Source organism: Rhagoletis pomonella, unplaced genomic scaffold (assembly GCF_013731165.1).
Source record: "Rhagoletis pomonella isolate Grant_MI unplaced genomic scaffold, Rhpom_1.0 Rhpom_scaffold_00008, whole genome shotgun sequence".
NCBI lineage: Eukaryota > Metazoa > Arthropoda > Insecta > Diptera > Tephritidae > Rhagoletis > Rhagoletis pomonella.
The window spans coordinates 43,075,982-43,092,078 of NW_023458562.1; the positions used below are offsets into that span (position 1 = coordinate 43,075,982).

The window sequence follows — 16,097 nt, forward strand, 5'->3', positions numbered from 1 at the left end:
ATTCAAAACAAAAAATTAATTTCCTTAAAATACTTCAATCTTTGACCTTGAATATCTTTTAAATGGTTAGATTAATGAAAAGAGTATATGAGACCATTTTTGTAGAGCGACGATGCAACTGGATTAACGATCTGTTGATGATAAGATATGACCATTTTTATATGAGACCAAATTTAAAATGGAAAACTATGATGAGCATAATCTTCCCGTTAATATTAAGAGCTCAGATTTGGTAAGTACTTTCTAGAGGTACCCGGGAACTAGTTTTCGTGTGTCGGATCCAAAAAAAAGTACTTGATTTTTTTTTTTCCACCCTAATGTACATATTCTAAAATGGAGACAAGAGCCACAATGAAGGTGAAATAACGGCCGCGGGCTTTATTTCATTTTTTAGGAAATGAGGCCCGCGGGCGTTACTGCCAAATCGAAAGGGAAATAATGTCCACCGGCAAAAGGCAATAAAGCCCGAGGCCTTAATTTCTTTTTCGAAAAGGCAATAACGCCCGCGGGCTTTATTTCTTTTTTTTAGGAAATAAAGCCCATGGCCGTTATTCTCGCGGGCCTTATTGCACTCCACCTACCAAAGTTCATATTCTTGTGAATTATGATTCCGAAGTTGTAGCTGATACAAAATTTCACACCTGTGGACAGTGATCGGAGTTAAAAAAATGTGGTAGATTTCAGAATAATGTAGTAGATCCCAGGTTTTGGATCAAAAATTAAAAAAATTCTGCCAGGTTTCACCTAAACTGCAAACATTTTAATTAGAATCTAAAAAAAAAAAATTAATTTTAGTATAATAAAGTGCAAAATTGAATTAGCAACTTGCGTTGAGTTTTGGAAAATTTTTCCTTGACATTGTAAAGCAGCTCCTTCCATATCAAGATATTTTTCGAACATATTTTGAAAGATTTCTGCAACCTTGCGGAGTGCTACCAGATTTTCTTTTTATCACATCACGATGTAGCGAACAAATATGGCACGTTCCAGAAACCGCTACTTGGGATTTGACGATTTTGACAATTCCCGAGTAAAAGTAAACAACACTTTAGAAACTTCATGTGCACTGAAATTTGCTAATACTTTCACAAAAATCGCCGTTTTCTAACATTTTACAGTTTATTTTATCCTCCCATTCTGCCTGTTGTTAGTGTTTAGTGTTGGACAATTGTCGAGCAAAACTAAAACTATTCAAAACCACGAATATGTGGTAGATTTCAGACCTTGTGTGGTAGATGCTCAAAAAAGTGGCAGATCTACCACAATGTGGTAGAAGTCCGATCACTGCCTGTGGAATGTGCCACGTCCCCTTCAAAAAAAAATATATATATATGGGTATTTCCATACGTCGCATACGTGACAGTCGTACGTTTCAATGTGACACAAACAAGGAATACCATTTGTTTTTTTTTACTTTTTCGGGTCATTGTATAGCACATAATTAGCTCTATATTTAACCGAAAAATGAAAACAATCGAACTGCTTGGTCCTGAAATATAAGCATTTAAAGAGAGTGTCCTTACGTGACAAAAAATGGAAGTAGATTTTTTCTTTTCTTACAAAATCGCAAAACTGCGAATTGTGGATGGCTATTTTCATGAAACTTATTTTAATATGATTTGGAGCAATTCTAGTTGTTTTTAGAGTTTTTTGAATTAATGCAACTTGTTTCAATTTTCTTTTACAACCCCAAGTGTGAAACGTCACGTGACCAAATCGGACCATAAATACGGTTTTTCGAAATATCTCAACCTTGGCGCCACCTAGGAAGACCATTTTACGCCAACATGATTCTACTTACATAGCCAGTATATATTTTAACTAGTAATTTTTAGCAAAAAAAAACCGACTTCAACTCCCATATAAAAAAAAAAATATATATATATATATATCTCATGATCCGCTGATCGAATCTTAACGAGATTAGTATGGGACCACCTCTGAGACACTACCTTTCCGATGCAAAAAGAATTATCGAAATCGGTTGACGCGGTCCAAAGTTATGCGGTAACACACATCAAAAAAAAAAAAAATAAAAAAAAAAAATTTTCCGACGAACTGATAACCTCCTCCTTTTTTGGAAGTCGGTTAAAAAGCAGACAAATCGGCCCGTAAATACGTTAGATATAAGACTTTTATATTTTTTGTGGGGGTGGACCTTCCGATGGAATCACCCATATTCCTTGCTATAAGCACTTATCATAGATCTTCACACTAAATTTCAAGTTCATGTGACCTGTGGTTCCGAAGTTATATCTGTTTAAGAACTTCACCCCAATGGGATGTTCCACGCCTTCTTGTACAACCTCAGTTATATATACCCTACTATAAGCACCCACCATAGATATATCTGCATGCCAAATTCAATCTCATGTGACTTATGGTTCCGGTAAAGCTGGTAAAAAGTGTCACGCCTGTCGAATGTGCCACGCCCCTTTTACAAACTCATTTATATATAGCCTACTATAAGCACCCACCATAGATACGTCTGCATACCAAATTTCAAGTGCATGTGACTTGTGGTTTCGAAGTTTTAGCTGACAAAAAATTCACCGCCTATGCGATGTTCCACGCTTCCTTAAACAAACTAATTTATTTATACATACCTTATTATAAGCGCCTATATATGTCTGCGTAACAACTTTCAAGTTTGTGGGAATTGTGGCTCCGAAGTTATAGCTGATAAAAAAGTCCACGCCCTCTTTTAGAAACCCATTTAAATATATCTTACTATAAGCACCTACCATAGATATGTGTGCATACCAAATTTCAAGTTCATATGATATATGGTTCCGAAGAATAAGCTAACACGTATTCGAGGACATTTTTTAAAAATTTTTTTTTCTTCGGAGATATGATCTGTCAAAGTTTACATTTTTTCGTGATTCTGACTCATCATATACTTCTTCAAATCGTTGTATCTCGGGTTCTGCTCATCGTAGAGACTTCATCTTAACGTCGTTTTAAAGCTAAATAAACAGGCTTAACACAGGATGGCCAATAGATTTGCATCGTATTCTGCGCATAATTCGCTCACATTTTCGAAAATTTCGCGAAAATTACTTTCCGCATTGAAATTCCTGCATAGCTTTTTCCACAAATATCAGGGTCTCCAAAAAATCGTGCGTTTCTGAATTCAGTGCAGTGCACTGACTGCATTATTTTGCAAGACATTTAAAATTCCAAATTAGAAATAGCAGCCAAGAACTCGGAAGTTTCTGTTCAAGGTGAATTTTTGCAAGGTGGTGTTGTCAACTGATTTCTTCGCCTTACATGTATATTGTTTTTGCTTTTACTGATTTTATAGCACACCCATTAAAAGCAAAAAAAAAACTACATGTAAACTTTGGGGCGATTTGAGATTTGACATAACACCCGCAATACAAAATACTGTAGTTATTGTTTTTGTATTCTAGCTACCACCTTTTATAAATTCGCCTTGTTTCTGTTGCTGATTTGTCGTTTTTCCAAGCTGACATTGAGCCCACCAGATTAATGTTTTCTTCGATTTTCGTTTTGACAAAATCATTTAACGCCGTAATAGTCCCCAACGCGTTATTGATACCAGCTACATACATCACAAACTACATTCACGTAGAGCTAGAAAACTATCGATGGTCGTGGCGATAGTCACAACCATCGATAGTATCAATACTATCGAAAATGTCGACACTATCGATAGTTTTGATTAAAAAAGTCCAAAAATTAAACATAACATCTTTTATTGAAAATGAGATCAGAATTGCTAAAATTGGCCATATTTTTGTCGAGGGACAAAAGTTTGTCACCGATTTCAGCCTCAAGCAGCATCTGCGCTCTGAAATTATTTGCCCTGCTTTGCTAAATGTCCCTTCCGATTTACTAGATGAAGCAGGTACCGCCGGATTTTACTCTTTGAATAATGTATGTATGTATGAGTGAAAACTATCGATAGTGCTTACAAAACCAACGATGTTTTCGATAGTCAAAAACCATTGATACTAGCCATCGATAGTTTTCCAGCTCTACATTCACGGCTGGGTTAAAACTATGTGGAGCATGGAGCTAAGTCGTAATGATTCACATTTCACATTCGTGAATGAACTTTCAGTTTCGCATTTATACAATTCCATTGAGTAATGCAAAAAACTAAAACCTCTTGCAATTCCAGGTAGTCGAATTGTCAGAAAATTTATCACATTTTCAATTCCTTTCAAAGAAATTGGAAAAAAATTACATTACTAACAAGTAATTAATTTCAATTACAATATGCAATTCCTTGAAATGGAATTAAAAAGAAAAAAATTACATTTGAAATTTCTTCTAAGAAATTGAAAAAGTAATCAATTCCTTTGCTTTGGACTGATGGAATTGATTTTTAATTACATTTACTGAAGACTGTAGTTGTAATGTTACTGTATTTACGCAGCTCTGGTGGAGCACAGTGCACATAAATGGCAAGAGGAAGGTCATTGTATGCACGCTTGTGTTCCGGGGAATTCGTCATTAATCGCTGAAGCGCCGTCATATCTTTGGCCGTCAAATAGGTGATAAAGTTAAAAATCCAAACCCCCCGGTGGAAAATCTTAGATCCGTCGCTGTTCTATATACATACATATCTCTAGCAGGTCCTGATGTTTTAAAACTTTCAAAATTCGTAAATGTACTTTAATTTTTTGGAGCTTTTTGCTTAGTTTTGAATTAACAACAGAAAAAAAGCTATTATCCTGAAATACAACAAACAATAGTTTAAGTATAATAAAAAAAATACTAAGTTAAACCTTTTGAAAACTGCATTTAAAAGTTGATATTACTTAGTTAACATTTTGTTTTATAAACTCTCAACTTTGAAAAAGAGAAAACAAATGAATAAATCCATATCGAGTAATTTGCTAACTTCCTTTATACTATTTTTTATCGCTCTCTTTACATTGTGCGTCGCGACGTATTTGTGTTTGCATATTTAAATCTTATACATAACAAGTAATTTTTAGCAAAAAAAAACCGACTTAAAAAAAAATATATATATATATATATATTTCATGATCCAAGGATCGGATCTAAACCAAATTAGTATGGGACCACCTCTGAGACACTACCTTTCCGTTGCGGATTATTGAAATCGGTTGACGTGGTGCAAAGTTATGCGGTAACATACATAACAAAAAATAAAAAAATAAAATATATTCCAACGAACTGATAACCTGTTCCTTTTTGGAAGTCGGTTAAAAATAAGTGCACGTTTTTGGTGTGACCATGCAGATGGTTTATGCGAAATTTTCCCGAATTCGGAAAAGGGGGCGTGGGTCGATATATATCGATAACGAAATCGATAAATAGTTATAACCAAATCGATAAATATTGATAACAAAATCGATAACAAAATCGATAAGTATCGATAACAAAATCGATATGTGTCGATAACAAAACTCACAAAAAACGATAACAAAATCGATAAAGACCGATAACAAAATTTCGATAACAAAATCGATAATTATCGATAACAAAGTCGATAAAAAATATCGATAACAAAATCGATAAATAAAGATAACAAAATCGATAAAAATATCGATAACAAAATCTAAAAAAATATCGCTAACAAAATAGCTACAAAAATATCGATTGCAAAATGGATAACAAATTGATAAAATGTCGATAACAAAATCGATAAAAATATCGATAACAAAACCGATAAAAATATCGATTATTTTATCGATAAGTCCCGAGAATCCCGAAAATCTCTAAAATCCCAAAATAGTTCCCAGATTGGGTCTCTGTGTCTCTCTCTATATCCTTTCCTCTTTAATTACCTTTATTTTAATCTTTCTTTCCCTATCTTCATCTTTACTTTTATCGGTATCCTCCTCCTCCTCTTTGTTTTTACTTTTATGTTTATAATTTTCTTCATCTACTATTCCCCTTCACCTTTGCCCTAATATATATAAGTAAAGTCTTTAAATTTACCTTGGTCTTCATGTTTGCCTTTATCTTTACGCATCTTTGTTTTTGTTATTATTTTTACCTTTGCCTTTATCCTTTTCTTTATCTATGTACCTAGTCACCTTTACTTTCATTTTTGTATTGGTCTTTTTCTAAGTGTTATTCTTTAACCTTTTATTAGCAATTTATTTTTATTTAATACCATATGCATTCACACAAGAAGCACTTGTTTCAACCCCAACCATTTCCGTTGCATCATTTCCGTTGCACCATTTCCGTTGCAATTTCCGTTGAATTTGCCAATTTACTCCCAACCAACCAACCGCCGCTAAAGAAGATTCACTTCAAAAAGTGGATGAAATGTGGATTTTTGTCCGTTTACCGATTCCGTTTTCGGGTAATGTGATAATGGCTGTGAAACGCACACGTTCAATACGTTTTCCTTTTGCAATTGACCGATGCCTTTTCATAGTTCAGAAAAATAAAACAAAAATAACGAGTATTTTTACTGCGCTATGTGTCGAATATGGATACACGCTTTCAAATATTCAGTTTGAAGAAATAAAGCAAACATTTCGTTTTCAAATAACTTGATCGAAAAAGAACGTTTTCGAATACGAAAATGTGCGAAAATCTAAGTCGTTTTCTGTACGTTTTCAGATACGAAAAATGTACGAGACTGCACTGTCGGCAAAAGTCACATTTCTCTGCTGGCTGGCCGTTCAATACGACTGGATCAGTTGTGGTTAATTTATGTCAAATCATAGTTCTTCGCAGCAGATCTCGAAAAATAAATTAGTTCCGAAAACAGCACTGTAATATGGAACTATAAAAATAAAATATTTACCCAGTGCAACTTAAATTAAAATATGTGCTATTTTTAAACTCTCAAGTACGCTCTGCTTTTTAATAAAAGCTGAAAAAACGCAATGACACACTTGGAAGTGTTATATAAATAATACCTTTGCACATACAGCCGAGTATAAATACATACGTATGTACATATGACTTCGTATTTGTCAGTCAATTCGTTCGGACATTAAAATGAAATCTATAAGCTGCTAAGTATAAATTGAATCCATAAAGTTTTGAGTAATTTAGAACTTCAACACAAAGATACGAAATCAAAACGGTTTACGGGAGGTGCGAAATCTATTCATGTTTTATAACCTTCGTATGAGTACGAATTCCCACTCAGATAGTAGACGCGTGTGCTATCAGTAGAAAATCGTTGAACGAATATTTATTGCTTAAGTTTTCTGGTGTCATTTTTTTTATGGTGTGTAAGATTTGCACTTTTGAAGCAATGAAATTAAGTCATATTGCTCCTTCCATATATCGCTCGATTGCTGAAAGAACGTTAAAACTCAAAAAAGTGAAACAGCTTTAAACTTTTAGTTACTTTTTCCACATTGACCAAATACTTATAAGGAATAACTTAGTACGTAAATATAAATAAAAAAGGGCTGGCAGTCAGGGCTACCAACTACAAAAAAGTTACAAAATGTGCCAGATAGAAAAATAAAAGCGCCAAAAAAGGTGCCATTCTTTTTAATTCTTCCCATTTACCATACAAATTACAAACACATTTTTAGAACAAAAGTCCAATACCAACGAGTTGTATACACTATAGAAATTTGAAAATTTTAGTTGAGAAAAATAAGTTCAGGCAAATGATTTCACAAAAATGTATTGAAGTATTACTATTTTCGGTAATTCTCTAGTATAGGGTAACAGCTGCTAAAAAAGGTCCGGAAATGTCGGGAGGGGTACCAATCGACGCGCTTCGGTCCCCGTATTAACCAATCCATTAACCATTTAAAAGTTATAAACAAAAAATTTTTGTTAAATTTCAAAATTCACTAAATCACCTGTTCTCACTTTTTTACCACTAGCAAAACGTCTCCCGTTATTTTTTTATTCAAACTATATCATTTATTCACTAGTATTTTATATATTTCGCTAATAAAACAGAGTTAACAAACTTTGCGCTTGCCAAAATTTTTATAACCTTAAATCGCTAGTATTGACACTTTATTTGACATTTCATTAGCGCTATTACCCTCAGTTTACACTATGCACTTCTTTCTTGTGCCTTGCATTTCTAATTTCTGATAAAAATTGGTTTTTAGAAAAAATATATGAAAAAATTCCATTTAAACTGCAGCCCCCGACCACCTTGGCCCCCTATGGGTCCCTAGGGACCCCTTAAAAAAATGGCCAAAATCACAATTTTTACTTGCGTCCGCAGTATTTTTGCGTATAATTCCTTTCTGCGTAGGCGGCCTTCGGCCACGCCTTAGGATTATAACCCTTACCAAATAGAACTCTCCTTTTGGTGTGCACCAACTGGTGATGTAGCCTTGGGAAAGGATAAGGTAACTAGAATTCTCTTTCTGTGTGGTTAACCAGGGGCTACCGCCCAACTGTTGTATGTTATGGTTACTGGGTGTTTTATAAAAATGTCTTGTATATGTAAATGTCTTATACAAATACACAAAATATGTATATCAAACGAAAGAAGATACCGAAAAGCATTGAACACTGCACACGCCTTGTAAGGAAAACTGAATTACTACGAAATACTAATACAGTGGCAGCACTGTAGCTATTTTGGAATCTCGCGTTTCAGTTCGGAAAGATTGTCAACTTTTGTTTAGTAACAAAATAAACTATCTTAGATTGATAAAACTATGTGTTTGTTTAATAATTAAGTTAGATTATATATTTTAATAGTGTTTAAAAAGTGAGAACAGGCGATTTAGTGAATTTTTGTCGGGGTAATTGCCCATATAAAACAACGAAATTTAACAAAAGTTTTTTGTTTATAAGTTTTAAATGGTTAATAATATTAACCTTCCGCCCCCGGATTGTTAATACGGGGACTGAAACCGGACCTTTTTTAGCAGTTGTTACCCTACAGTCCCATAAATTTCTTGAAAAAAATTAGAAGGGGTCGGCATATAACCTCAATTTTCTGTATGCGAAATGCATGAAAAACCAGTAATACGCGTGCCACACCTTGAGAAGCGCTGCACTACACCTCAAGAGAAAACAAGGTACACATTTCTTTGGTTTTGGTTTGTTTTGAAGGAAATATTTTTGATTTATTGTACTCAACAACAGGTAATAGGTGATGTGGTGATCTCCGAAATATCACCGATCTATATACATATGTAGTATATATAATACGCGAATGGATTTTTGTCTAGGACAAAAGATCTGTATCGTTCGCCCGATTCTCAAAAATGAGATATTAAATTAAAGCGCTTGGTCTGTAGATGTGCAAACTAGTTTTGGTTTTTCGAAAAGAGTTGTCACCTGTTGAACAATAAAACTCAAATTATTTGATAATCAATGCCATCATGTCCGCACCGTTCGCCCGTTCTACTGAAATGAGATGTCAAATTAAAAGGCTTGGACTGTAGATATGCAATAAGGTTTTATTTTTTTGAAAAGAGTTGCCAACTGTTAAAAATCATATTAGGTAAGAGAAATATGTATTACCCTATACGTGCCAAACGAAAGGGGTTTCAGAAAGTAGTAGTTTCAAAATATTTTGCCACCTGCTTGAAATGTTGAATTTAGTTTACTTAAGCTGCCTTTACATGAGGCGATTTTCCAGGCGTTTCAACATTGCTCAGGAAAAATCGCTCGAGTAAATAGTGATTCAAACATAGCTTGCCTCAAAGCAGACAGCAAGTCAACTTTTGCAGGCGATTATCGCCAGTCAAAAAATTATTATTTATTAGAAACTCCATTTTTGGAGGTATTTTCAAATCGTCACAGCTGTATGGGGTGTGATGCCGTCTATGGACATACATATGTACATATATACGAGTATTAAACTAATCAAGAAAGAAATTTTCTAAGACACACGGTACTGACCTTGGCGTTCATTAGTGGAAAATTTCTCCCACATTTTAAATATTTTCTGACAGAACTCATCTGGCCAGAGGCGCTCCATTAGTTCTAATGGAGCGCTCTATATTCAACAGTAAGCGCTCCCTTCCTAATTTCATACTTCATTGTATTTTAACATTGTGTGTCATTAGAAAGAAGTGCTCCCTTGCTGCTCCCAAAGAAGCCATTGGTGAGCGCTTCAACTAATATATACATATTTTTGTTTTAATAAAAAATGGCATTTTTGTAAACCATTTGATGTTTTTTTTAAGTGTACTTATAAACATGTTTTTTTTTCTTTTCTATGTGGTATTCATACGAAAATACATGCATACATACATACATACATGTTTGCACATAAATTAACTTTTTTCAAAAGAAAATATTTTATGTTACTACTCAAAATGATATTTATTCCTGAGCATTGTTAAAAATTTAAAGATTTATTTTTTACTTTGCTTTTGTACTGCGCCGTACTTGCTCCTTTGGGGAGCTGCTAACTTTCCGTCCCGTTGGGAAGCGATACCTAAGAAATTGGTTAATCAAATAAACAAAATGCTAAGCATTTAACTAAATACGGCTTGTTTTATTTTTTTTTATTATTGCTTACAAATTCTTAGTGTAATAAATTTAACAATGCATTTTTCAATATCAATACTAAAGGGTGTTTGACTGCTCAGGTGCAATTTCCTACTATTCTATTGTAAATGCACAAATGTACAATCCCCATTCATTCATACATACATACATACATACATACATATGTATACAAATATGTTTTCCTAAATGATGTCTAGTGATGGTTATTTTTATCTAGAAAAACTGATTACCAAGTAATCGAAAGAATTTACATACCTGTGTGTGCTGGTTTGTTATAACTACTCAAGTTTAGAGCCTGGCTTTACAGCCCAGTCGGAAAAAACAAATGCTTTCGGAATGCGCCTTTTCAATAAGATCTTGTCCTTGGAAACTGTACATATAAGGAGATCTTCCAATAGCGTTGCCATTCAAAGGCAGAGTATAAGGTGTATTTCCAAGACAACGGAAAACAAATTAAAAAAAGCGCAGTAGACGTCGAAGTGCAACGTTAAGTTTTAACTCTGTCATGTAAATTTTCGCCTTCAAGGGAGCTGGATCCGAAGGCCTTGAGTAAAGAATCGGGCAAGGCAGGCCCTCTGCGCATGTTCAATTGGTTCAAGTGGTATGACACCAAAATCATTGCGACTAAAGTAAATGGAAGCTTTTGTATTTTTTTTAGGGCCTCTGTAAGCCATAGCCATATTGGTAATAATTGCCATCTCAGAACTTCATAATGACCAGCAACTCATATACAACTTTACCAATACATTTTACGAACCGTGCACTATCGCGAAATTTCTATAAAAGCAGTTAGTTCTGTTCGATGCATTAACAGTTTCACATCTTACAGACACTGGAATATTTCAAATACGATTAATTAGAGACAAACAACATAGTAGAAAATGTTCCTGATCAAAGCCAGTTGTTATGCGGGCTTGCTCCTGACACTTTTGAGCTTAAATGCTAATGCCCAGTTTGATCCTCACTATGTACCGGGAAGGACTACGATGGTACATCTCTTTGAATGGAAGTGGGGCGACATTGCTACTGAATGTGAAAATTTCCTAGGCCCCAAAGGCTATGGTGGCGTTCAGGTAATATTTACTTTTATATAAAGCTCTATTTTTTAATTTTTATGTACCGTTTGAGGATTCACCCCTTTTGGTATTAACTGAATGCAACTTAATAACATATGACTTACTCAACAGGTTTCACCAGTTAATGAAAATGTAGTTATCGGAAACCGTCCTTGGTGGGAGCGCTATCAACCTATCTCCTATCTTTTGACCACGCGTTCGGGCAATGAGGAACAATTTGCTAGCATGGTTAAGCGCTGTAACAACGCTGGTGTGCGAATATATGTTGATGTCGTCTTCAACCATATGTCCGGCGATAACGCCAACGCTCGAGGAACTGGTGGCTCCACCGCTGATCCTAGCAGCAAGAGCTTCCCGGCTGTTCCCTATTCCAACAATGACTTCCACAAGTCTTGTGGCATCAACAACTATAACGATGCGACTCAAGTACGTAATTGCGAACTTTCTGGCTTGAAGGATTTGGATCAGAGCAAATTATGGGTTCAAGATCGCGTTGTTGACTTCCTTAACAAACTCATAAGTTTGGGTGTTGCTGGTTTCCGTGTGGATGCGGCCAAACATATGTGGCCAACTGATTTAAAGGTAAATAGTTTACAAGCAGCACAATATTTATATTTTTTAATAAATATCTGATTCGCTTATTCATTGAATTTTTTCGACAATCTTTTAGATAATCTATGGCCGTGTTAACAATTTAAGTATCTCTCACGGCTTCGCGCCAGATACGCGCCCTTTTATTTTCCAAGAAGTCATAGACTTGGGTGGAGAGGCCGTTTCCAAGAAGGAGTACACGTCTATGGGTGTGGTTACAGAATTTTCTCACTCCAACTCGATTGGTAAAGTCTTCCGTGGCAAGGATCAACTACGTTGGCTTATCAATTGGGGTCCCCAGTGGGGTTTCCTCAATTCCGACCGTGCATTAGTTTTCGTGGATAACCATGACAATCAACGTGGTCACGGCGCTGGCGGTGCTGATATCCTCAACTACAAAACAGCGAAGCAATACAAAATGGCCGTTGCCTTCATGTTGGCTCATCCATTTGGTATCACACGTGTCATGTCTTCATTCGCCTTCGACAACACCGATCACGGACCACCGACCACTGATGGAAACACCATTGCCAGCCCAATTTTTAATGCGGATAATTCTTGCGGTGGCGGTTGGGTTTGTGAGCACCGTTGGCGTCAAATTTCCAACATGGTTGGCTTCAGGAACGTCGTCGCGGGCACATATGTGCAAGACTGGTGGGATAATGGCAGCAACCAGATCGCTTTCTGTCGCGGCAACAAAGGTTTCGTGGCTTTCAATGGCGACTCATTCAATTTGAACACCTCTGTTCAGACCTGCTTACCAGCTGGTACATATTGCGATATTATATCTGGGGACAAATCTGGCTCGCTCTGCTCTGGAAAGAGTGTTGAGGTCGGTTTTGATGGTCATGCCATTATATCTATCGACAGTAATGAAGAAGATGGTGTTTTTGCCATACATATTGATTCCAAATTGTAAATTCCTAACAAATGGAAGAAATATGAATATACTTACATATATCTGCATATACATATTTGTATTTGAATTAATTATAGAAAAACATCGTAGACGATAATTCCCTTAAATCACAGCGCACGGCAGTGCGCGCGAGTGACGAAAGCAGCCACAGTAGCATGCTGAAATGACTCGCTTATATATACACGAGATTTGGAAGTTTTTATCCAGACGTCCAATCGAAATGTTTGAGATATCGTTGGAAAGGTCTTGCAGAGTGTGTCCGGAAAATGTATTCAAGCTTCATAAACGATTAACCGGATTCTTAAAAATTATGCTAAAGTGTTGCGAAACAAAAAAGTTTTTTTTTGCTTTTTCCGGTTTTAGGGGGCATGTGAGTACACCCAACATATTTAGTGTTATTCTATAGGCCAATACCTTTCAAAAGGTACCTTACATATTAAGTTCCGGCCACTAGTTGGAAAGATATAGGAGGTAAATGTGTTTTGGTTCGTGTCTCCACTATGTATCTATGTGGCGTCTGTACGTACCTTCATTTCATTTTTTTTTCAAACTTTCAGGAATTAAATTATAAGACAAGTAATTTTTAGCAAAAAAAAACCGACTTCAACTCCCATATAAAAAAAATATATCTTACTAATATTATAAATGTGAAAGTTTGTATGTTTGGATGTTTGGGAAATCATCACGCGGAAACGACTGAACGGATTTGCATTAAATTTTGTACGCAGATAGCTTATAGGCCAGATTAGTTAATAGGATATTTTTTTAAGAGTTGCCACCTGTTATAAATGTTTAATTTAATTAATACGCGGAAATGAGTGAACTGATTTGCATGGAAGTTTTCACACAGATAGCTAGGTTGAAAAATAGGCTACTTTTTTTAAGAGTTACCACCTGCTAAAAAAGTTTAATTAGATTAATACGCGGAAAAGTCTGAACGGATTTGCATGAAATTTTGCAAGCAGATAGCTTATGACCTACAGTGGAAAATAGGTAAATTTTTTGGAAGAGTTGCCACCTGTTAAAAAAGTTTTGATTAAATTAATACGCGGAAATGACTGAACAGATTTGCATGACATTTCGCACAGAGATAGCTTATGACCTATGTTGGAAAATAGGCTACTATTTTAAGAGTTATCACGTATTATGAAAGTTTAATTAAATTAATACGCGTAAATGACAGAACTGATTTGCATGAAAGTTTGCACACAGATAGCTTATGACCTAGACTGGAAAATAGGCTACTTTTTTAAGAATTTCCACCTGTTTGAAACAGGCTACTTCCTTAACCGGTTTTCCGATCAGAACGAAATTTAGTACACTTATTACGGATTTCAGAAGGATGGTCTTAGACTGAAAGTAAGTCCGATAACTCAAGGCCCCTCCCATACAAATTAGAAAATTCATATTACATACATATCTCTGGAAGTATTTGTGGGAGAGAACTGAAACTTGGTATAGTGATATCTATGTGAAATCAATGATGGCATTAATCGATTGATGTTTTAATCAGTTAGTTAATTCGATTAAATTCAATCTGATTACAGTTAATCATGATTAATTTTAACCTGACTGAACAGTTAATCGTGACCGCGATTAAAAAATTAATTTTTAATCATTAACTCTTAATTTGATCAAGTAGGTTTGGTGATTAATTAAGTTATGCTGGAATTTCCCTGTGCACACAAAGCAAGTTAATCCGGTATGGCTAAGTCGGGTTTCCTCATCCATCTAAGCAATTTCGTGTGCATTTTCATTAAGATATATACCAACAAACGTTTTACAAACTAGGTTTGTAAAAGTTCCCAATTTATGTATTACTAATAACAATAATTATAATTTTTTTATATTATGTGCTTTTTATAAGCGTAAAACACAAAATAATTACTATAATTGGTGTTTGGTTTCAAACTCGGACAAACTAGACAAATTAATCAGATTTTATTTTTAATTGGATTAACGATTAATGTTTTAAATTAATTAAACGTAATCGCAGCCAGCGATTAACGATTCAAAAAATGTTATCATTAATCGTACAGTTGATAACGACTAATTAATTTTAATCGTCAAACGCGATTAACATTTTAATCGTTAATCAGATTAACAGTTTTCCAACACTGTGTGAAATCATGTTCATATTCACGGAGAAAAATTGACGTTTTTGGAAAAGAGGCGTAGCACCTCCAATACTGACTGAAAGTTTCATATTGCATATCCCTTCAAATGTTTGGGGTAAAGTACTCAAGGTTGGTATGGAAATACATATGTATGTATGTATGTGAAACTAATACCATACTCATGGAGAAAAATGAGAGTTATTGGAAAAGGTGATGTGACAACTCCCATGCAAATTGATTTTTCTATGCTGCATATCGATGGAGGTGTTTATTGCAGAGGACGGGAATTTGGCACCGAGATGTGTATACAAAATTAATTCCATACTCATGGAGAAAAATTTGCGTTATTCGAAAAGGGGGCATGGAACCTCCCGTACAAATTTACTTTTATACTGCATATCTCTAGAGGTGTTCATGGTAGAGTACTGGACTTGGTACTGGGGTATGTAAAATCAATTCTAAATTCATGACACTGACGTGGCACTTTCTGTGCAAATTGACTTTTTCTTGCCACATATCCCTGGAAGTGTTTGTGGAAGAATACTGGAACTTGGTATGGAGTTGTGTATACAAAATGTTTCAATTGCTCATGGAAAAAATGTGAGTTATTAAAAAAGGAGGCATGTCGCCTCCCATACATACTAAAAATTTCTTAATACATATCTCTGGAAGGATAGAAAATATTTTTAAGTATTTTAAATTTGTTATGGAGATTTATTTTATAAGTTCCGTACTGATAGGAAAAATTTCTTTTAATGGAAAAGGGAGAGCCGGGTTCGGCCTTATAATCTAAAGCTCTCTTGAGGCATTTGCTACAGTAATGAGAAGTGGTATTTTATCAAGGCTAGGTTACTGAATTTGAGTTGGCAATATTAGAACCCGCCGTGGCACCTTCAAGAAGGTTACATGTTTACGCGTCGTATACCTGGAACGATTTCAAGGTAAACTTAGAGGGATTGATATCTTTCGTAT

The 16,097-nt window shown here is 35.1% G+C and overlaps 1 protein-coding gene across 2 annotated transcripts; it reads left to right on the forward strand.

The window, feature by feature from the left end:
- Window positions 1-6,635: 6,635 nt before the first annotated feature.
- Window positions 6,636-13,059, forward strand: LOC118744898 (alpha-amylase A-like). Of its 2 annotated transcripts, XM_036478322.1 has the most exons (4): window positions 6,636-6,913; window positions 11,252-11,495; window positions 11,610-12,080; window positions 12,169-13,059. In XM_036478322.1, the coding sequence occupies exons 2-4, from the start codon at window positions 11,304-11,306 to the stop codon at window positions 13,006-13,008; spliced, it is 1,503 nt and encodes a 500-aa protein (XP_036334215.1). In that variant the 5' UTR covers window positions 6,636-6,913; window positions 11,252-11,303; the 3' UTR covers window positions 13,009-13,059. The 2 variants fall into 2 exon arrangements, with proteins under 2 accessions (XP_036334215.1, XP_036334214.1); XM_036478321.1 differs by lacking the exon at window positions 6,636-6,913 and having other exon boundaries at window positions 11,243-11,495.
- Window positions 13,060-16,097: the final 3,038 nt, after the last annotated feature.